This window comes from Callionymus lyra, chromosome 12 (genome assembly GCF_982586985.1).
Source record: "Callionymus lyra chromosome 12, fCalLyr1.hap1.1, whole genome shotgun sequence".
Classification (NCBI taxonomy): domain Eukaryota; kingdom Metazoa; phylum Chordata; class Actinopteri; order Syngnathiformes; family Callionymidae; genus Callionymus; species Callionymus lyra.
The window spans coordinates 4483343-4507781 of NC_141829.1; the positions used below are offsets into that span (position 1 = coordinate 4483343).

The following is a 24439-nucleotide window of genomic DNA, read 5'->3' on the forward strand; positions in this document are numbered from 1 at the left end:
GCGGAGTACCAGCCCCTCCAAGGTCTTCATCAGATGGGAGGTCTGTCCACACGAATGAGGGGCAGTCTCCAACCACATGTGTTTTATTTACAGGCGAGCAGAGGTCCGCGGTGCCGGCTTCAGCGGTGTTTACTCCTGCGTCGACCAGCGCTCGTGCCCGACAGAGCTTGACAGCTGAGGTGAGTGGAACTAGTCCGGACATGTCTATGTTGACTGGAGGTTGTTCCTTCCCCCACAGCGCTGTCAACAAGCACTGGCACCGTGGAGGACGTCACGTATGGCGGCGGAAAAGAGAAAACGCCATGGAACTGACGCAACACAGCGCTTTTACGCGCGAGTTTTCTCGCCGTTCTGAGACCAGGCGAGGGCAAGGAGCTTTCGCCCCTTCTGGTCGATCATCTGGACAGGTGTGTGGCGGTCGGATCTCACGAGTGATGAGCAGGTCAAGACCGCCAGCGGAGCTTGAGAATGTACTGGACGCGGTGAGTGATGCGGTGCCGAAGCGCGCGAGATCTGTTCTGAACTCACATCAGCTCCGGTTAAATTCTCCAGCACATTCCTCTACATCTCGGGTTTTGTCAGCTCCGGTGACACTAAGAAGTGCTCGGGGAGCTGGGAAGACTTCCGGGGGGGAAAGGGAACACGCACATCTGAGGTTTCTCACGCGCACTTCCGCGTTTCTCCCACAGAGCCGGATTTTATGTATGAGAGTGGGGGTTCTAGTGAATCCAGCTCGAGTACATGCTCTGTTGATTCAAGAGATGGAGAAGCGGCTTGTGCGATGCCCTTTCGTCTACGGCCTGCTCTGGGACGTTCGCTGTGGTGGGCCGGAGGACAACCCAAAGTTCGTCAGGGCTGCGGCTCTGACAGAATATTATTCGGCTTGGAGTCGCCTGGTTTTACTTCATTCCAGATCTCAGAGGTAAGTAATCAGGTGGGGCTATGCGCTCAAATTGCCTGTCAACCCCCGCGTTTTTCAGGGATTCTCTGGACTCGCGTGGCGGAGCAGGAAAAATTATCCTGTCTAAGAAACGAGGTCTCTACTCTGCTGCAGTAGAGCTGCTTCCTGCTGCAGAGATGATGACAGGGTTTTACTCCCGGTACTTCCTTGGGGAAAAGAAGACCGGGGGTCGGAGACCCATACGGGACCTCAGCTATTTGAACAAATTCATATTTGGGAGCTTCAGAGATGGTTGGTCGTTTCAAGCTAGACCTCAAGCGGGAACAGGGTCGAAAGTGCGCCTTCCCGCTCGGGTTTTGCAGGACATCCAGTTTTTGGGACTCTCTAGCCAACCTCAGACGGAGAGTTCCATTGGGTTGCGTCCTTTACACTCAGGTGTTTACGGACGCTTCTCTGACAGGTTGGGGAGGCACCTCGGGTCAGGCCTACGCCAGCGGGGTAGACCAGTGTACAGTCACATAAACTGGCTAGAGCTAAAGGCAATTTACAACGTCCTGCTTCACCTCTCTCCCCAACTGTCACGGTTGAATTGGCCGGCCGGACTACTGTTCGCCTTCCCTCCTCCGCGGCTCCTCCTCCCCTTAGTTCGGAGGACGAGGCGGGAGGCACTGAGGTTAATACTGGTAGCGCCAGACTCCCTGGTGCGAATTGCGGTCAGGGATCCGTGGGCCATCCCTTGGGCCCCCGCTGCCCTGGACCGGCCTCTCAAAGTGTGGCTCCTGCACGGGATGAGCTGAGCGGGACTTTGGACCCGGGCATTCTCCACGCTGGAGACCCCAGCTCCTGTTTGGTCTCTGCTGTCCTGTCTTTCCTGCAACTTTTGCTGAATTGCGGACGGACTTTGGCGACACTGAGAGTGTTGGCATCAGCCATAGCAACGAGGCATGTCGGGTTGAGGGTGCTTCGGCTCGCGGCCACCCTCTGGTGACGCGTTTTTCTTACGGGGTGGGATGCCTGCAGGCTTCGACCTCCTGCAAGGCCTTCCAGCACTCAGTGGGATCTCCAGTTTGTACTGGACTCTCTCACAGGCCCGACCTTCGAGCCTCTTGACCAAGTCCCACTGGATATCTTGTCTTTCAAGGTATCGCTCCTTGCCATCCCTTGGGCCCGCTGCCCTGGGCCGGCCTCTCAAAGTGTGGCTCCTGCACGGGACGAGCTGAGCGGGACTTTGGACCCGGGCCCGACCTTCGAGCCGCTTGACCAAGTCCCACTGGATATCTTGTCTTCAAGGTATCGCTCCTTCTGACACTAACAACCACGAAGAGAGCGAGTGAGCTTGTGCTCTCTCCGCTAGCCCTGAGTGTCTTTTCTTGGCGTTGAGGAGTCTTCGGTGTTATTGCTGCGGGTGGCTGTGTTTAGGCGCTCTGATGCCCTATTTATCTGCCGCAGTAGATGCCTACAGGGTGAGGCGATCTCCTCCCAGAGGTTTCTCATTGGGTGAGATCGGCCATTATCCGGGCCTACCAAGCAGCGGGTGGATATGCTCCTAGCGGACTGAGGGCACATTCCACCCGTGGTGTGGCAGCCTCAGTGTTTTTTTCACTGGGTGTGGCAGCAGAGGACATCTGCTCAGCTGCTTCTTGGACGTCCACGTCAACCTTTGCTAACGCCTATCTCCTCGACGTGACGGCAGGATCAGTAGCTCATACGGTTTTGAGCGCTGCTGTGCCCCTCTCGAGGCCCACGGCTCCAGTAGACTTATACCTGGGCTGGCGGGGCCCTAGCGATGCTGCTTCAGGAGCGGCGTCCAGCTGGGGGTACATTTATCCCGTCAGGCTTCGCCTTGGGTTTAAACCAATAGCGAAGCCGTTAGAGGGCGGAGCACCAATATGAAGTAGAACCCCTGAGTTATCTATCATAACCTCAGGTTCTACGAATTGGTGCGAAGCCCTCTAACCTCCTCGCCCAGCGGCCGCCCTTCTCGCTGAGTTTTCAGTTGGAGGAAGTGCGGCGGGTGTTTCCCGCCTTTATAGGAGGTGGACTGCCCCCTGCTGGGTGGCGAGTTCATTAAGCTTTCTCAGAGACGAGGCGGTGCCTCGGGGTAAACCAATAGCGAAGCCGTTAGAGGGCTTCGCACCAATTCGTAGAACCTGAGGTTATGATAGATAACTCAGGGGTTTTAGTTGGTGTAATGTGAGGGTATCACTTGTCGTATCGTAGTGCAGCACCGTGCAGCGTCTCTCTCGCTCCAAGCAGAACAATCGTTTCTCTTTTTGTTCGCCTTATTCCTGGAGCATCCGTGAACATCTACATTTATTTTTGGACCAACATCCTCCGGAGTCGAATTGGGCCGAGGACAAGTTTGAAAAACTTCTTGGTGAGCGCATTTGTCAAACTTTCCTCACTATGTCTCCTCCTTCTCCCTCTCCCTCCTCTTTTCTTTCCTGCTCGGTGTGTCAGATGTTTAGTTACGCTTCGGCCTCCTTTAGAGATAGCAGTAGTTGTGTGAAGTGTAGCCTGTTAGCTAGACTGGAGGTGAAGCTCATTGAACTAGAGAGCCGGTTGTGCGCTGTCGAAGCTAAACCGCTAGCTAGCAGTGTCAGGTAGACAGTGCACAACCACATAGCCTAGCAGGTAGTCCTCCAGCAATTCCCGAGCAGCCGGGAAACAAGGGTCGGTGGGTGACTGTTCGTGGGAGGAATAGTTCCTGGCCAAAGTAAACGGAGCACCACCAACCCCTTAGCGTTTCGAACAGATTTTCTCAACTCGACAAATCACCGGTCGAGGAACCTGCTCTGTTCATAGGCGATTCGATACTTCGGAACGTTAAACTAGCGAAGCCAGCGAGAGTAGTCTGCATTCCTGGGGCCAGAGCGGGCGACATTGAATCAAATTTAAAGCTGCTGGCTAAAGCTAAACATAAATACAGTAAGATAATTATTCATGTCGGCAGCAACGACATCCGATTACGTCACTCGGAGGTCACCAAGGTTAACGTTCAGTCGGTATGTGCATTTGCACGAACAATGTCGGACTCCGTAGTGTTCTCTGGACCCCTTCCCAATATGGCCAATGATGATATGTTTACTCGCTATTCATCATTTCATCGCTGGTTGTCGGAGTGGTGCCCCGCAAATGGGGTTGGCTTTGTTAACAACTGGAAAACCTTCTGGGGAAAACCTGGTCTGCTTAGGAGAGACTGCATCCATCCCACGTTGGAAGGAGCATCTCTCTTGTCTAGCAGTGTTGAGAGTTTTAGTGTAACGTGACTCAGAGCACAGATCAGAAGGCAGAACTGCAGTCCTCCACACTCTTCTGCCCTTCTCCCACAACAGCCACCCGCCTTTAACCACATAGAGAGGGTGAATCTGACCCGCTTAATAAAACCAAGAAAAAATGTCAGTAAAAAAGCTGTTAAAGAAAATCTAATTCAAATAAATCTAAATCAAATAAATACTTGCACTACCATTGTAGAGGACAGGAGAATTAAGTGCGGATTGTTGAATATCCGATCCCTGTCTTCAAAAGCTGCACTAATAAATGAACTTATATCAGATAAAACCATTGACTTATTCTGCTTAACCGAAACCTGGCTGTCTATAGATGATTACATATCCTTAAATGAATCAACACCACCCAGCCACACTAACTTTAACGCCCCTCGACGCCCTTGTCAAGGAGGTGGAGTCACAGCCATCATCAACTCATGTCTGTCAACCTTTACTAGACCACAATGTGATTTCAACTCTTTTGAAAGTATTATACTTAGCATATCTAATACAACCTTGAGATCAGGTCAGTCACTTCTCTTTGTTGGAGTCTATCGTCCCCCTGGACCTTATTCTGAATTTTTGTCTGAGTTCCCGGAGTTCCTGACCAGCCTGGTGCTTAAATCAGATAAAGTGATGATTGTTGGTGACTTTAACATCCATGTTGATATGGTCCATGATAGCTTAGCTAACAGGTTTAACTCTATCCTGGAGTCATTTGGTTTCTCTCAGTACGTACATGAACCGACTCACTGTTTTAAGCACACATTAGATCTTGTCCTACCATACGGACTTGAAATTAAAAATGTTATTGTCTCTCCTCAGAATTCAGTTCTTTCTGACCATCAATTAATAACCTTTGATTTTATCTTAAATGACCCAAATCTACAGAACAGGAGCACTCTCAAAAGATGTCTGTCTGAAAGTGCCGTTACCAAGTTTATGGTAATAATTCCCTCAGTGCTCAGCAAAATGCCTCAGTGTGTCAAGAAACTGTACCCATAGTCACCCCGACATTGATAACTTTGTGGGCAGTTTTACAGACTCGTTGCATAATACGCTTGACTTAATCGCACCACTAACTCAAAAGACTGTTAACAGAAGTAGTCTTGCTCCCTGGTATACTCAGGAAACACGTAAATTAAAACAGGATTCTAGACGACTAGAGAAGAAATGGCGTTCATCAAAACATAATGAATTCTACCAGGACTGGCAGGATAAGTTAAAAATATACAAGGCATCTCTTCGGAAAGCCAGAGCCAGCTATTACTCATCACTTATAGCAGCAAATAAGAATAACCCCAAGTTCTTATTCAGCACTGTAGCCAGGCTGACACGGAGCCATCAGTCCATTGAGCAGTCCATCCCTCCCCATCTTAGTAGCAGTGACTTCATGAACTTTTTTAATGAAAAAATTGTAACTATCAGAGGAAAGATTCAAGACCTCCTAGATTCTCCTAATACAACCAGTGCAGCCTCACCGGACACAGACACTATGACTGATACATATTTTGACTCCTTTCTACCAGTGAGTCCTCGACAGCTGTCCAGGGTTGTTTCCTCCTCAAAGTCCACAACATGTCTTCTCGATCCTATTCCCACATGGCTACTTAAAGAACTGTTCCCCTTACTTAGCACTTTCATACTTGACATTATTAACTTGTCAATAACATCAGGCTAAGTGCCTCAGATTTTTAAAGTTGCAGTAATTAAACCTCTGCTTAAAAAACCCACTCTTGATCCAGAGGTCCTCACTAACTATAGGCCTATCTCAAATCTTGTCTTCATTTCAAAACTTCTGAAGAAAGTGGTAACAAGTCAGCTCTGTGATTATCTCCAGGAAAATGATCAATTTGAGGTGTTTCAGTCTGGTTTTAGGGAACACCACAGCACAGAGACCGCCGTGGTAAAAGTAAGTAACGACCTACTGATGGCCTCTGATCAGGGCCATGTTTCAGTTCTTGTTCTTCTAGATCTCAGTGCTGCATTTGACACTGTTGACACCAAATCCTTCTATAGAGGCTAGAAAACCATATAGGCATTCGTGGAACTGCTCTTAACTGGTTTAAATCTTACCTGTCGGATAGAACGCACTATGTACATGTCAACCACCTCTCATCAACACAGACTAAGGTCAGCTATGGTGTCCCACAAGGTTCTGTTCTTGGTCCAATACTATTCACAATCTATATGCTCCCACTAGGGGACTTGATCAGAAAACACTCTATAAACTTTCACTGTTATGCTGATGACACCCAACTCTACTTGTCCATAGGCCAGATGAATGAAATCAGCAAACTCAACTACAGTCCTGTATTACAGATATCAAGTCCTGGATGACCAAAAACTTCCTCCTACTGAACTCGGAAAAGACTGAGGTTTTACTAGTTGGTCCGCAACATCTCAGACAATCTTTAACTAATGATCTAGCTTTACAAAATGGACTTGCTCCTGCTACTAGCACCACTGTAAAGAATCTGGGTGTATGCTTTGACGAGGATTTATCATTTAACTCACACATAAAACAAATCTCACGGACTGCTTACTTCCACCTTCGTAACATTTCAAAAATAAGGCACTTCCTTCCTTTAGATGCTGCTGAGAAGCTCATCCATGCTTTTGTAACTTCCAGGCTGGACTATTGTAACGCTCTTCTGTCAGGATGTTCTAAAAAGTCTCTCAGAACTCAGCTCATTCAGAACTCTGCAGCTCATTCAGAACTCTGCAGCTCATTCAGAACTCTGCAGCTCGTGTCCTGACTAAGACTAAGAGGCGCGAACACATTTCCCCTGTACTGTCTTCCCTACATTGGCTTCCTGTAGAATTTAGAATACAATTTAAAATCCTTCTCCTAACCTATAAAGCCTTACATGGTCTAGCACCAACATACATTAAAGATTGAATCCAAACTTACCAACCCTCTTGGACCTTACGATCCTTAAACTCTGATCTATTAGTTATACCACAAATCTCTAAATGTAGATTTGGAGCCAGGGCCTTCAGTTTTCAAGCCCCTCTGCTGTGGAACCAACTACCGGCTTCAGTCCGGAGGGCAGACACCCTCTTTATGTTTAAAAACAATCTTAAAACCTTACTTTTCGATAAAGCCTATAACTAACTTAACTGATTATCTTTAGCTGCTATAACTAACTAAACTGTTTATCTTTAGCTGCTATAGGCTGAGAATGCTGGAGGAGTTTTAGACACCAAGCTCTGTATATCCTTCTTTTCTGAATTAAATTCATTATCCATCTGTCTACCCCCCCATCCTTCCTCCCAGCCGGTCAAAGCGGCAGGCCGTCAACAATGAGTCTGGTTCCGCTCGAGGTTTCTGCCTTCTAAAAGGAAGTTTTTCCTCGCCATAGCTCACTGTACAGTGTTTCGCTTCTTGCTCTTTGTCGAATTGCTGGATCTATTTTTCCTTTATCAACTATAGTCTTATTTCAACTGTATAGTGTCTTGAGATAACTTTGTTATGATAAGACACTTTAAATAAAATTGTATTGTATTGAATTTAATTGTATCTGTGTGTGTTTTAGTTGGTGTGATGTGAGTGTATTTGTGTGTGTTTTAGTTGTTGTGATGTGAGTGTATCTGTATTTTAGTTGTTGTTTTGTGAGTGTGTGTGTGTTTTAGTTGGTGTGATGTGAGTGTATCTGTGTGTGTTTAGTTGGTGTGATGTGAGTGTATTTTTATGTGTGTTTTAGTTGGTGTGATGTGAGTGTATATGTATGTGTTTTAGTTGTTGTGATGTGAGTGTATCTGTATTTTAGTTGTTGTTTTGTGAGTGTGTGTGTGTTTTAGTTGGTGTGATGTGAGTGTATCTGTGTGTGTTTTAGTTGTTGTGATGTGAGTGTATCTGTGTGTGTTTTAGTTGGTGTGATGTGAGTGTATTTGTGTGTGTTTTAGTTGTTGTGATGTGAGTGTATCTGTGTGTGTTTTAGTTGGTGTGATGTGAGTGTATTTGTGTGTGTTTTAGTTGGTGTGATGTGAGTGTATCTGTGTGTGTTTAAGTTGTTGTGATACGAGTGCTGTGTGTGTTTTAGTTGTTGTGATGTGAGTGTATCTGTGTTTTAGTTGTTGTGATGTGAGTGTATCTGTATGTGTTATAGTCGGTGTGATGTGAGTGTATCTGTGTGTGTTTAGTTGGTGTGATGTGAGTGTATCTGTGTGTGTTTAAGTTGTTGTGATATGAGTGCTGTGTGTGTTTTAGTTGTTGTGATGTGAGTGTATCTGTGTTTTAGTTGTTGTGATGTGAGTGTATCTGTATGTGTTTTAGTTGTTGTGATGTGAGTGTATCTGTGTGTGTTTTAGTTGGTGTGATGTGAGTGTATCTGTATGTGTTTAAGTTGTTGTGATATGAGTGCTGTGTGTGTTTTAGTTGTTGTGATGTGAGTGTATCTGTGTTTTAGTTGTTGTGATGTGAGTGTATATGTATGTGTTATAGTTGGTGTGATGTGAGTGTATCTGTATGTGTTATAGTTGGTGTGATGTGAGTGCATCTGTATGTGTTTTAGTTGTTGTGAAGTAATTGTATCTGTGTGTGTTTTAGTTGGTGTGATGTGAGTGTATCTGTGTGTGTTTTAGTTGTTGTGATGTGAGTGTATCTGTATGTGTTTTAGTTGGTGTGATGTGAGTGTATCTGTGTGTGTTTTAGTTGTTGTGATGTTAGTGTATATCTGTGTGTTTAAGTTGTTGTGATGTGAGTGTATCTGTATTTTAGTTGGTGTGATGTGAGTGTATCTGTGTGTGTTTTAGTTGTTGTGATGTAAGTGTATCTGTGTGTGTTTTAGTTGTTGTGATGTTAGTGTATATGTGTGTGTTTTTGTTGTTGTGATGTTAGTGTATGTGTGTGTTTTAGTTGTTGTGATGTGAGTGTATGTGTGTGTTTTAGTTGTTGTGATGTGAGTGTATCTGTGTCTGTTTTTGTTGTTGTGATGTGAGTGTATCTGTGTCTGTTTTTGTTGTTGTGATGTGAGTGTATGTGTGTGTTTTAGTTGTTGTGATGTGAGTGTATGTGTGTGTTTTAGTTGGTGTGATGTGAGTGTATCTGTGTCTGTTTTTGTGATGTGAGTGTATCTGTGTGTGTTTTTGTTGTTGTGATGTGAGTGTATCTGTGTCTGTTTTTGTTGTTGTGATGTGAGTGCATCTGTGTGTTCTAGTTGTTGCGATGTGAGTGTATCTGTGTGTGTTTTAGTTGTTGTGATGAAAGTGTATCTGTGTGTGTGTTTAGTTGTTGTGATGTTAGTGTATCTGTGTGTTATTGTTGGTGTGATATGAGTGTATATGTGAGTGTTTTAGTTGTTGTGATGTGAGTGTATCTGTGTGTGTTTTAGTTGTTGTGATTATATCTTACTGTATGTTTTTTAGTTGTTGTGATGTGAGTGTATCTGTGTGTGTGTTTTAGTTGTTGTGATTATATCTTACTGTATGTTTTTTAGTTGTTGTGATGTGAGTGTAGTTGTTTTGTTGTGATTGTATATCTGTTTTAGTTGTGTTTAATTCAAACAAGAATGTGTGTGCATGTGATGTGTGTAGATCCATGTTGTTGTGTGTGTTTTTATTTTCTAGACGTTTTTAAAAAGTGAATGTGTGTAAATGTGTACTTGTGCGTATATCCATGTTCTGGTGTGTGTTTTTATTCTAGACAGTTTTAAAAAGTGAATGTGTGTAAATGTGTACTTGTGCGTATATCCATGTTCTGGTGTGTGTTTTTATTCTAGACAGTTTTAAAAAGTGAATGTGTGTAAATGTGTACTTGTGCGTATATCCATGTTCTGGTGTGTGTTTTTATTCTAGACAGTTTTAAAAAGTGAATGTGTGTAAATGTGTACTTGTGCGTATATCCATGTTCTGGTGTGTGTTTTTATTCTAGACAGTTTTAAAAAGTGAATGTGTGTAAATGTGTACTTGTGCGTATATCCATGTTCTGGTGTGTGTTTTTATTCTAGACAGTTTTAAAAAGTGAATGTGTGTAAATGTGTACTTGTGCGTATATCCATGTTCTGGTGTGTGTTTTTATTCTAGACAGTTTTAAAAAGTGAATGTGTGTAAATGTGTACTTGTGCGTATATCCATGTTCTGGTGTGTGTTTTTATTCTAGACAGTTTTAAAAAGTGAATGTGTGTAAATGTGTACTTGTGCGTATATCCATGTTCTGGTGTGTGTTTTTATTCTAGACAGTTTTAAAAAGTGAATGTGTGTAAATGTGTACTTGTGCGTATATCCATGTTCTGGTGTGTGTTTTTATTCTAGACAGTTTTAAAAAGTGAATGTGTGTAAATGTGTACTTGTGCGTATATCCATGTTCTGGTGTGTGTTTTTATTCTAGACAGTTTTAAAAAGTGAATGTTTGTAAATGTGTACTTGTGCGTATATCCATGTTCTGGTGTGTGTTTTTATTCTAGACAGTTTTAAAAAGTGAATGTGTGTAAATGTGTACTTGTGCGTATATCCATGTTCTGGTGTGTGTTTTTATTCTAGACAGTTTTAAAAAGTGAATGTGTGTAAATGTGTACTTGTGCGTATATCCATGTTCTGGTGTGTGTTTTTATTCTAGACAGTTTTAAAAAGTGAATGTGTGTAAATGTGTACTTGTGCGTATATCCATGTTCTGGTGTGTGTTTTTATTCTAGACAGTTTTAAAAAGTGAATGTTTGTAAATGTGTACTTGTGCGTATATCCATGTTCTGGTGTTTGTTATTTTCAGTTGTGTTCAAGGACGCTCTGGAGGAGTTTGTTGCTGCTTCACGTCACAAATTTATTCTTTCAGGTCAAAAATACATTTTTATAGATATTTTTCTGCTACATGGATCAAGACACGAGAATATTTACAAAGACACGACGATCTGACGCAGAAATGACAAAAGTGAAGAAAACAATCTTGAGAAGAACCAGCAGTGATCGGTCGCCTCCTCCGTGTTGGAAACTTTATTCACAGCTGAGTTCACTGAGGAAGAGCTTTCAAGATGGCGTTGACTTCCTCGGCAACTGCTGTCAACGCAAACTCAAACTGATCCTGCATAGAAACACACAATGTCAGTGTGTGTTGATGTGTGTGTGCGTGTTAATGTGTGTGTTGATGTGTGTGTGTGTGTGTGTTGATGTGTGTGCTAATGTGCCTGTGTGTGTGTTGATGTTTGTGTGTGTGTTAATGTGTGTGTGTGTTGATGTGTGTCTGTGTGTGTTTGTGTTGATGTATCTGTGTGTGTTGATGTGTCTGTGTGTGTTGATGTGTGTGACGTACCTTTGTGCGCACCAGTCCCGGCCTCTGGTCTCTGATATGCTCCAGAGCAGCAGCGATGTCGATCTCTTTCACTCCTGAAGACAACATCTGACCTTTAGTGTGTATCGTTTGTGTTGTTGTTATCAAGAAGTGTGTTGCTGGCTGCGATTGTGTTAGTGTGTGTGTGTGTGTTCTCCTGTCAGATCACCTTTAGCCATTCGGTTCAGCACCATGTCGATGAGGATGTAGGTGCCGGTCCTGCCTGTGCCGTCACTGTGGCACACAAACACACAATTACCACACTCACAGTACCACACTCGCCACACTCACAGTACCACACTCACCACACTCACAGTACCACACTCGCCACACTCACAGTACCACACTCACCACACTCACAGTACCACACTCGCCACACTCACAGTACCACACTCACCACACTCACAGTACCACACTCACCACACTCACAGTACCACACTCGCCACACTCACAGTACCACACTCACCACACTCACAGTACCACACTCGCCAGACTCACAGTACCACACTCACATTACCACACTCACAGTACCACACTCGCCACACTCACAGTACCACACTCGCCAGACTCACAGTACCACACTCACATTACCACACTCACAGTACCACACTCACCACACTCACAGTACCACACTCGCCAGACTCACAGTACCACACTCACATTACCACACTCACAGTACCACACTTACACCACTCACCACACTCACAGTACCACACTTACACCACTCACCACACTCACAGTACCACACTTACCACACTCACAGTACCACACTCACCACACTCACAGTACCACACTCACAGTACCACACTTACACCACTCACCACACTCACAGTACCACACTTACCACACTCACAGTACCACACTCACCACACTCACAGTACCACACTCACAGTACCACACTTACCACACTCACAGTTCCACACTCACTACACTCACAGTACCACACTCACCACACTTACAGTACCACACTTAAACCACTCACCACACTCACAGTACCACACTTACACCACTCACCACACTCACAGTACCACACTTACCACACTCACAGTACCACACTCACCACACTCACAGTACCACACTTACCACACTCACAGTACCACACTTACCACACTCACAGTGCCACACTCACCACACTCACAGTGCCACACTCACTACACTCACAGTACCACACTCACCACACTTACAGTACCACACTCACAGTACCACAATTACTACACTCACAGTACCACACTCACTACACTCACAGTACCACAATCACCACACTTAAAGTAGCACACTCACTACACTCACAGTACCACAATCACCACACTTAAAGTACTACACTCACAGTACCACAATAACCACACTTAAAGTACCACACTCACTACACTCACAGTACCACAATCACCACACTTATAGTACCACACTCACTACACTCACAGTATTATAAATTAATTCTAACATGTGTGTGTTTGTGGTTATTACGTCTTAAAAAATGTTATTAGCTTCTTTTAGCCAGGTTAGCTTTGCTAGCATAGTTAGTTCACTGTAAAAACATGTATATTTAGAGTGTAAATATCTACGATATAACTGTATATCTATAACATATAAAGCAGGATAAACAATACATTTTACTTTATCTTATCATTTAACTTGTTTATTTCTCAGTAAAAAGGCTAACAAAGCTAAGCTAAGAAGCTAGCTCCTAGCTTAAACAGGTTTATCTCATGAACAAATGATTTATGTTGTGATTTTAAATGTCATTTATAAGAAGTTCTCATGTTCACCTGCAGTGAACGATGATGGGACACGAGCGACCTCTGTAGCATTTGTTCACCTTCCTGCGAAACATCAACAACGAGCAGCAAACAGAAACAAACGGTTCCATTATGAACCAAACTGACACATTTACAATCGTAGCAACACATGTGGTGACGTGAGGAATGATGGGGGGATGAAGGAAGAAGAAGAAGAAGAGGACAGGAGGAGGAACTGTCGCCATCCACACCTGCCAATGCTCATTTTTGTGACTATGCAACTGGAGCCAGAGTACTAGCTGCAAACCCCAAAAATGACACTGAGAGATGTTACAATGCAAACTTCTACCTGCAGCCCAGGATAGGAGGAGGAGGAGGAGGAGAGGAAGAGGAGAGAGGGAGGAGGAGGAGAGACGTGAGGTGGTGACGACAAACGTAGGAACGTGAGAGAACGATGATGATGATGATGATGATGATGATGATGGCTTAAGACGTCTCTAAAAAGTTCAAGAACACTTCCTGTGTGCTTTTATTTTCTCTATGTACTTCCTGTGAGGATCTCTTGACCCAGAGGTGTTTAAAAAGATGTCAATGTATTAGAGATTTAAAGCAGCACTAGGTAACATTTTGACAAAACATATGAGGTTAGAAGAAAGTGAGTTCTGACAAAAATATTTTTCTTTATCTAAATAAAGTATTTTAGTCGTTTCGATGCGATTTTATCTGTGTTTTAACTCGTGTTTAATTTAAACAAGAATGTGTGTAAGTGTGTGAATGTGTGTACATCCATGTTTTTGTGTTTATTTTCTAAACAGTTTTAAAAAAGTGCATGTGTGTACTTTTGTGTGTATCCATGTTTTGGTGTGTGTTGTTATTCTAGTCCATTTTAAAAATTGCATGTGGGTAGGTGTGTAAATGTTTGTTGCATGTTCATGTTTTCTAGACAGTTTTAAAAGTGAATGTGTGTAAGTGTGTACTTGTAAGTAAGCAAGTAAGTGTGTATATATCCATGTTTTGGTGCGAGTTGTTATTCTACACAATATTAAAAAGGGGATGTGTGTAAATGTGTGTTTATCCACATTTTGGTGCACGTTTATGTTTTCTAGACAGTTTTAAAAGTGAATGTGTGTACTTGTGTGTATACATGTATACAGACTTTGCTAAACAACATGTACATCATGAAGTAAAAAAATAAAAATCTAAATGTAACATAAAAAAACATTATTTAGAAAAAAAACCTAAACAAATATTCATTGATGAAGCGAAAAACATGTGAGTTGGACAAAGATATTGTGGAGGTACATCAATGGTAATGAAAACACAAACCATTAGAAAAAAAACACGTTAATAATGGAGTTAAAATGTAAGTTTGACACAACGTATTTGACATCAAAGGAAATCTAACAAATCATTTGGAGAAAAGTTATTAGACAATATTATACTTGTATAATTGTGTAGTAAAAAAATAAACAAGTGAAAACAATAATAACTTGAATCTACATCAAAGATAATAAAACAAATAATTCTGAGAAACAAAAACAAAAGGCTTAGAGACGTTTTCAAGTAAAACCAGAAACTGATCAAGAATCTTGATCTTAACAAATCTATGTTTCTTTAAACCCAGGAGCCTCAACATTGCAGTTACAATGTCATGCCCCTGAGGGGCGCCAGAAACAATATTTACTCATTGCCTCTTCATATAGTTAGCATAGCGCGTTGATACCTGCGGAAGTCCAGCAGGGGGCGGGTGGACGTGGGGATACCGTCAGCAGGCCAGCTGAGCAGGTGGAACTGGGTCAGAGTTCTGGTCTCTTGGGTTTGAACGTTCTTCAGGTAGAAGCTTCGAACCAGGAAGTCTTTGCACCAGATGTGCTCAGAGACCAGGTTCACCTGATCAAAGTCACATGACATCATTACTGGAGGAGTGTGTTGTTAAGAGTGTGTTGTTACGTGTACATGGTCAACAATACGATATATAGTGATAGTGTAGTAACAATTTATATGTGTAGTATTGTCCAGTACTTGACTCTGGTGTTGTGATAGTGTAGTAACAATATATATGTGTAGTATTGTCCAGTACTTGACTCTGGTGTTGTGATAGTGTAGTAACAATATATATGTGTAGTATTGTCCAGTACTTGACTCTGGTGTTGTGATAGTGTAGTAACAAGTATATATGTGTAGTATTGTCCAGTACTTGACTCTGGTGTTCTGATAGTGTAGTAACAAGTATATATGTGTAGTATTGTGGAGTACTTGACTCTGGTGTTGTGATAGTGTAGTAACAAGTATATATGTGTAGTATTGTCCAGTACTTGACTCTGGTGTTGTGATAGTGTAGTAACAAGTATATATGTGTAGTATTGTGGAGTACTTGACTCTTGTGTTGTGATAGTGTAGTAACAAGTATATATGTGTAGTATTGTCCAGTACTTGACTCTGGTGTTGTGATAGTGTAGTAACAAGTATATATGTGTAGTATTGTGGAGTACTTGACTCTTGTGTTGTGATAGTGTAGTAACAAGTATATATGTGTAGTATTGTGGAGTACTTGACTCTTGTGTTGTGATAGTGTAGTAACAAGTATATATGTGTAGTATTGTGGAGTACTTGACTCTGGTGTTGTGATAGTGTAGTAACAAGTATATATGTGTAGTATTGTGGAGTACTTGACTCTGGTGTTGTGATAGTGTAGTAACAAGTATATATGTGTAGTATTGTCCAGTACTTGACTCTGGTGTTGTGATAGTGTAGTAACAAGTATATATGTGTAGTATTGTCCAGTACTTGACTTTGGTGTTGTGATAGTGTAGTAACAAGTATATATGTGTAGTATTGTCCAGTACTTGACTTTGGTGTTGTGATAAAGATATGAAATGTTTACTGGAAAATAATATAAATAATAATTAAAATATAAAATATAATATAATTTAAAATAATGGTTATTTTAATGGTGGATTAAAATCCTTCAAGTCCCTAATATTCCAGCAGAAGTATTGAAGTCCGCCAGCAGGGGGAGACAGAGAGTCGAGAGATTTCTGCTGCGTCATATAAAAGTCTCTAGACTGGAGATCAGGAGTCGAACCTCGTAGATGTGATGGAGCGACGAGCCCTCGTCAGGCCAGTATCTCTCGCACTGCTTCTCCCCGTCCTCGGCCAGAGCGCTCATCATCACGATGACAGTGCAGCCGTTCTCCCAGACCATCTGAGGGGTTTGGAACACAAGTCAGGCTTCTGGTCCTGGTCTCAGGAGGAGCCGGATCTCACCTGCCAGAAGTCGGCCACGGTGTGAGGCAGCGGGCCCTGCGTGGCGATGTAGGACGGCTGGCGAGGGTCGTGGTCGAACTGAGAAGAAACTCCTCGAATGATATCTGTCACCGAAATATGTTGTTCTTTGATTCTTACCACGACGCTGGCGTTGATGTAGTCTTGCTTGTGTGAGTTCATGTCTGCGCGGAGCTTCACACGCGAGTGGTCGTCTGCACACATTTAATAACCTGGTCAAATAGTTACTGAAGTAAGTTTGATTCAAAATACTGTTGTTGGGATCAACATCAAAGGTAATAAAAATACATTTGGGGAAAAAAAAAATTCATTATAAAGTGAACAATTGTTCATTATAAAGTGAACTATTGTTCATTATAAAGTGAAATATTGTTCATTATAAAGTTAAATATTGTTCATTATAAAGTGAACTATTGTTCATTATAAAGTGAAATATTGTTCATTATAAAGTGAAAAATTGTTCATTATAAAGTGAAAAATTGTTCATTATAAAGTGAAATATTGTTCATTATAAAGTGAAAAATTGTTCATTATAAAGTGAAAAATTGTTCATTATAAAGTGAAAAATTGTTCATTATAAAGTGAAATATTGTTCATTATAAAGTGAAATATTGTTCATTATAAAGTGAAAAATTGTTCATTATAAAGTGAAAAATGTTGATTATAAAGTGAAAAATTGTTCATTATAAAGTGAAAAATTGTTCATTATAAAGTGAAAAATTGTTCATTATAAAGTGAAAAATGTTGATTATAAAGTGAAAAATTGTTCATTATAAAGTGAAATATTGTTAATTATAAAGTGAAATATTGTTCATTATTAAGTGAAATATTGTTAATTATAAAGTGAAATATTGTTCATTATAAAGTGAAAAATTGTTCATTATAAAGTGAAATATTGTTAATTATAAAGTGAAATATTGTTCATTATAAAGTGAACTATTGTTCATTATAAAGTGAAAAAATGTTCATTATAAAGTGAAAAATTGTTCATTATAAAGTGAACTATTGTTCATTATAAAGTGAAATATTGTTCATTATTAAGTGAACTATTGTTCATTATAAAGTGAAAAATTGTTCATTATTAAGTGAAATATTGTTCATTATAAAGTGAAAAATTGTTCATTATAAAGTGAAAAATTGTTCATTATTAAGTGAAATATTGTTCATTATAAAGTTAAATATTGTTCATTATAAAGTGAAATATTGTTCATTATAAAGTTAAATATTGTTCATTATAAAGTTAAATATTGTTCATTATAAAGTGAAATATTGTTCATTATAAAGTGAAATATTGTTCATTATAAAGTGAAATATTGTTCATTATAAAGTGAAATATTGTTCATTATAAAGTGAAAAATTGTTCATTATAAAGTGAAAAATTGTTCATTATTAAGTGAAATATTGTTCATTATAAAGTTAAATATTGTTCATTATAAAGTGAAATATTGTTCATTATAAAGTGAAATATTGTTCATTATAAAGTGAAATATTGTTCATTATAAAGTGAACTATTGTTCATTATAAAGTGAAATATTGTTCATTATAAAGTGAACTATTGTTCATTATAAAGTGAACTATTGTTCATTATAAAGTGAAATATTGTTCATTATAAAGTGAAATATTGTTCATTATAAAGTGAACTATTGTTCATTATAAAGTGAAATATTGTTCATTATAAAGTGAAATATTGTTCATTATAAAGTGAACTATTGTTCATTATAAAGTGAAATATTGTTCATTATAAAGTGAACTATTGTTCATTATAAAGTGAAATATTGTTCATTATAAAGTTAAATATTGTTCATTATAAAGTGAACTATTGTTCATTATAAAGTGAAATATTGTTCATTATAAAGTGAAATATTGTTCATTATAAAGTTAAATATTGTTCATTATAAAGTGAACTATTGTTCATTATAAAGTGAACTATTGTTCATTATAAAGTGAACTATTGTTCATTATAAAGTGAAATATTGTTCATTATAAAGTGAACTATTGTTCATTATAAAGTGAAATATTGTTCATTATAAAGTGAACTATTGTTCATTATAAAGTGAACTATTGTTCATTATAAAGTGAAATATTGTTCATTATAAAGTGAAATATTGTTCATTATAAAGTGAACTATTGTTCATTATAAAGTGAAATATTGTTCATTATAAAGTGAACTATTGTTCATTATAAAGTGAAATATTGTTCATTATAAAGTGAAATATTGTTCATTATAAAGTGAAATATTGTTCATTATTAAGTGAAATATTGTTCATTATAAAGTGAAATATTGTTCATTATAAAGTGAAATATTGTTCATTATAAAGTTAAATATTGTTCATTATTAAGGGAAATATTGTTCATTATAAAGTGAACTATTGTTCATTATAAAGTGAAATATTGTTCATTATAAAGTGAAATATTGTTCATTATAAAGTGAAATATTGTTCATTATAAAGTGAAATATTGTTCATTATAAAGTGAACTATTGTTCATTATAAAGTGAAATATTGTTCATTATAAAGTGAAATATTGTTCATTATAAAGTGAACTATTGTTCATTATAAAGTGAAATATTGTTCATTATAAAGTGAACTATTGTTCATTATAAAGTGAACTATTGTTCATTATAAAGTGAAATATTGTTCATTATAAAGTGAACTATTGTTCATTATAAAGTGAAATATTGTTCATTATAAAGTGAACTATTGTTCATTATAAAGTGAAATATTGTTCATTATAAAGTGAAATATTGTTCATTATAAAGTGAACTATTGTTCATTATAAAGTGAAATATTGTTCATTATAAAGTTAAATATTGTTCATTATAAAGTGAACTATTGTTCATTATAAAGTGAAATATTGTTCATTATAAAGTGAAATATTGTTCATTATAAAGTGAACTATTGTTCATTATAAAGTGAAATATTGTTCATTATTAAGGGAAATATTGTTCATTATTAAGTGAAATATTGTTCATTATAAAGTGAAATATTGTTCATTATAAAGTGAAATATTGTTCATTATAAAGTTAAATATTGTTCATTATTAAGGGAAATATTGTTCATTATAAAGTGAACTATTGTTCATTATAAAGTGAAATATTGTTCATTATAAAGTGAAATATTGTTCATTATAAAGTGAAATATTGTTCATTATAAAGTGAAATATTGTTCATTATAAAGTGAACTATTGTTCATTATAAAGTGAAATATTGTTCATTATAAAGTGAAATATTGTTCATTATAAAGTGAAATATTGTTCATTATAAAGTGAACTATTGTTCATTATAAAGTGAACTATTGTTCATTATAAAGTGAAATATTGTTCATTATAAAGTGAACTATTGTTCATTATAAAGTGAACTATTGTTCATTATAAAGTGAACTATTGTTCATTATAAAGTGAACTATTGTTCATTATAAAGTGAACTATTGTTCATTATAAAGTGAAATATTGTTCATTATAAAGTGAACTATTGTTCATTATAAAGTGAAATATTGTTCATTATAAAGTGAAATATTGTTCATTATAAAGTGAACTATTGTTCATTATAAAGTGAAATATTGTTCATTATAAAGTTAAATATTGTTCATTATAAAGTGAACTATTGTTCATTATAAAGTGAAATATTGTTCATTATAAAGTGAAATATTGTTCATTATAAAGTGAACTATTGTTCATTATAAAGTGAAATATTGTTCATTATTAAGGGAAATATTGTTCATTATAAAGTTAAATATTGTTCATTATTAAGTGAAATATTGTTCATTATAAAGTGAAATATTGTTCATTATAAAGTGAAATATTGTTCATTATAAAGTTAAATATTGTTCATTATTAAGGGAAATATTGTTCATTATAAAGTGAACTATTGTTCATTATAAAGTGAAATATTGTTCATTATAAAGTGAAATATTGTTCATTATAAAGTGAAATATTGTTCATTATAAAGTGAACTATTGTTCATTATAAAGTGAAATATTGTTCATTATAAAGTGAAATATTGTTCATTATAAAGTGAACTATTGTTCATTATAAAGTGAAATATTGTTCATTATAAAGTGAACTATTGTTCATTATAAAGTTAAATATTGTTCATTATAAAGTGAACTATTGTTCATTATAAAGTGAAATATTGTTCATTATAAAGTGAAATATTGTTCATTATAAAGTGAACTATTGTTCATTATAAAGTGAAATATTGTTCATTATAAAGTGAAATATTGTTCATTATAAAGTGAAATATTGTTCATTATTAAGTGAAATATTGTTCATTATAAAGTGAAATATTGTTCATTATAAAGTGAAATATTGTTCATTATAAAGTTAAATATTGTTCATTATTAAGGGAAATATTGTTCATGATAAAGTTAAATATTGTTCATTATAAAGTTAAATATTGTTCATTATAAAGTGAAATATTGTTCATTATAAAGTGAACTATTGTTCATTATAAAGTGAACTATTGTTCATTATAAAGTGAAATATTGTTCATTATAAAGTGAACTATTGTTCATTATAAAGTGAAATATTGTTCATTATAAAGTGAACTATTGTTCATTATAAAGTGAACTATTGTTCATTATAAAGTGAACTATTGTTCATTATAAAGTGAAATATTGTTCATTATAAAGTGAACTATTGTTCATTATAAAGTGAAATATTGTTCATTATAAAGTGAAATATTGTTCATTATAAGGTGAAATATTGTTCATTATAAAGTGAACTATTGTTCATTATAAAGTGAACTATTGTTCATTATAAAGTGAACTATTGTTCATTATAAAGTGAACTATTGTTCATTATAAAGTGAACGTCAAGTCAACAATACGATATATAGTGTAGTAACAATATATTTATATAATATATATAATATATAATTAATTCTTTTTCTACACTTTATCCCTTTATCGGGGTCGCGGGGAGCCTGGAGTCTATCCCAGTTTAATTGGGCGAGAGGCAGGGGACACCCTGGACAGGAGGCCAGTCTGTCTCAGGACACACACACACAAAGACAGACAACCATTCACACACACACTCATACTACGGACAATTTTCCCAAAGTTCTCAATCAACCTCTGTATGTTTCTGGACTGTGGGAGGAAACCGGAACAAAAATAAGCATTTAAAAAAATAAACTAATTAAACAAAATTTTGGTTTTAATAGTTTGCAATGCAATTTACAAAATGTTGTGGAATTAAGGTTAAAAGTAATAAAACACAAATCATATACATTTAAATATACATTTTCAGAAAAATGTTTTGGATTAAATGAGGTGATAAAAAATATATATTTTGGAGAATTTTTTTTCATTATTAAGTGAAAAATGTCGATCAAAAATATTCTTGATCCATCAAAAGAAAAACAACAAAAATAATTTGGTAAAATAGTTACTAAACAACGTGTTGTTTATAAGGTTTGATTAGAAATACTGTTGTTTGGATCAACATCAAAGGTAGTAAAACTCAGGTATTTAAAAAAAACCTTATCAAACGACATTTTAATTTCATATTTTATTTTGTTTTTATAATTTGGAAAAATGCAAATTAAAATGTCCTTTTTTTAAAATTAAGGTCAAATAATAATAAAACACAAATAATATGCAGAAAATATACATGATAATTATAAAGTTTCAGAAAAATGTTTTACATCTACTTGAAAGTTAATAAAAAATACATTTGTGGAAAGAAAACGTCATTAAGAAGAAAGAACGTCAGTTCAAAAGTTACAACAAAATGAATAAAAATAAAAATAAATAGAAAATTAACAATGAGTAACAAACTTTTAAGTTTATTTTGGATCAACATAATGGCTCATAAAACAAAAGTAACCTTTTGTAAACTTAACAAGATTTTATGTTTTGGAAAAATATCAAGTTTGAAAAGTATATATTTATTTAATTAAGGTCAAAGGTAATAAAAGTATTTGAAATCTACTTGAAAGGTAATAAAAAATACATTTTGGGAAAAAATGTTCATTATAAAGTGAAATATGTCGATCAAAAATATTCTGGATCGACATCAAAAGTAAAACAATGGTAAAAAAATATCTAACCGTAATTATGAAGCAAGAAAAAGTAAGTTTGATAAAAAGTATTTCGTAGCTACAGTACATCAAAGGTATGAAACAAACAAAAAAAGCATTTAGAAAAAACTTGCTAATTACATACTAAACAATGAATAACAAGTTTAAAGTTAGACAAAAATATTTTGGATCGACATCAAAGTTAAAAAACAAAAAGTATTTAAGTGTTAATTATTTAGTGAAAAATGTAAAATATTTGTAATCAAAGGTAGAAACAACTCCAGGATGAATATTCAAGCTTACATGGCAGAGCTTCCGCGGATCTGTTCTTGTCCATGTTCCTGGGCGACTGGGACACGGCCACAGAACTGGGGTCGGCCTGGTACGAGCAGAGCGCCTCCCACTCCTTCAGCAGCCGGTCCTTGTTGCGCAGGTGATCCTCCATGTAGGCCTGGTGCAGGTGAGACACACGTCAGGTCTGAGGCCGGGGTCAGGGGTCACGTGACCTCACCAGGATCATGTGACCCGTGGAGATGTCCATGTTGGACTGGGCGGGCTCTTCGCTCCAGGAGGGCGTGGAGCTGTGGGTGGACGAGGGGCTGTGTTGGGGTCCGTCGCTGAACTGGGAGGAGACGCTGCTGACCCTGGACGTGTCCGTCCCCCGGCGACCTCCGGCCCCCGACACCAGGGCGGGGCCCGTCATCCCGCCGCTGACCCCGCAGTCCTGGCGACACAGAGACGATTTGGAAGCCATGTGCTGCCGACACAGTTCCTGAGAGGAGCGTCAGACACGGATCACTCATGGAAGCATCTTCACCAAACGTTTACAGGCAATAAAACACATGATGATGAAAACACAAATAACTGCAATATTACCATGAAGGTAATGACACAACAAATCATTTGGAAAAAAAAACAGATTAAACAATTCGAAAACAGTGGAGAAAATGAAAGTAAAAAGTGTAAAAAAACATGTACATTAGATAAAAATTGTTAAAAAAAATGAATAGGCTATTGTTATAAAAAGTGAAATATTGTTCATTATAAAGTGAAATATTGTTCATTATAAAGTGAAATATTGTTCATTATAAAATGAACTATTGTTCATTATAAAGTGAAATATTGTTCATTATAAAGTGAAATATTGTTCATTATAAAGTGAACTATTGTTCATTATAAAGTGAACTATTGTTCATTATAAAGTGAACTATTGTTCATTATAAAGTGAAATATTGTTCATTATAAAGTGAACTATTGTTCATTATAAAGTGAACTATTGTTCATTATAAAGTGAAATATTGTTCATTATAAAGTGAAATATTGTTCATTATAAAGTGAACTATTGTTCATTATAAAGTGAAATATTGTTCATTATAAAGTGAACTATTGTTCATTATAAAGTGAAATATTGTTCATTATAAAGTGAAATATTGTTCATTATAAAGTGAAATATTGTTCATTATAAAGTGAAATATTGTTCATTATAAAGTGAAATATTGTTCATTATAAAGTGAAATATTGTTCATTATAAAGTGAAAAGGTCGATCGACCAATAGTCTGGATCTAAAGTAAAACAACAACAATAATTTGGTAAAATAGTTACTAAACAACATGTTGATTATCAGGTGAAACATGTAAGTTTGATTAAAAATACTGTTGTTTGGATCAAAACTCAAATATTTGAAAAAAACTTCCTGAGCATTTTAATTATAAAGTTAAAAAATGTGGGTTTGACAAAAAAATGTTTGGATTTACATCAAAGATTAGAAAAGATTTTGTAAAAAAAAGAAAACGGAATTAAACAACATATTAGTTTTTAATTAATTCATTTTCTACACTTTATCCCTTTATCGGGTCGCGGGGAGACTGGAGTCTATCCCAGTTTCATAGGGCGAGAGGCAGGGGACACCCTGGACAGGACGCCAGTCTGTCTCAGGACACACTAAGACACACAACTTTGATTTG

At 37.2% G+C, this 24439-nt stretch overlaps 1 protein-coding gene across 3 annotated transcripts in view; it reads right to left on the reverse strand.

Moving 5' to 3' along the window:
• Positions 1–10905: 10905 nt before the first annotated feature.
• Positions 10906–24439, reverse strand: part of ptprna (protein tyrosine phosphatase receptor type Na) — a 32675-nt gene continuing 19141 nt past the window's right edge. For 2 of the 3 annotated variants that reach the window (XM_087804319.1, XM_087804317.1), the window contains 10 exons: positions 22986–23246; positions 22778–22925; positions 16576–16649; positions 16438–16515; positions 16256–16375; positions 14894–15060; positions 13201–13254; positions 11604–11668; positions 11417–11490; positions 10906–11188 (listed from right to left, as the gene is read on the reverse strand). In XM_087804319.1, coding sequence (XP_087660445.1) covers positions 11117–11188; positions 11417–11490; positions 11604–11668; positions 13201–13254; positions 14894–15060; positions 16256–16375; positions 16438–16515; positions 16576–16649; positions 22778–22925; positions 22986–23246 — 1113 coding nt within the window. In that variant the 3' untranslated portion in view covers positions 10906–11116. The remainder of the gene's footprint in view (positions 11189–11416; positions 11491–11603; positions 11669–13200; positions 13255–14893; positions 15061–16255; positions 16376–16437; positions 16516–16575; positions 16650–22777; positions 22926–22985; positions 23247–24439) is intronic. The other variant, XM_087804318.1, reaches the window with a different exon arrangement.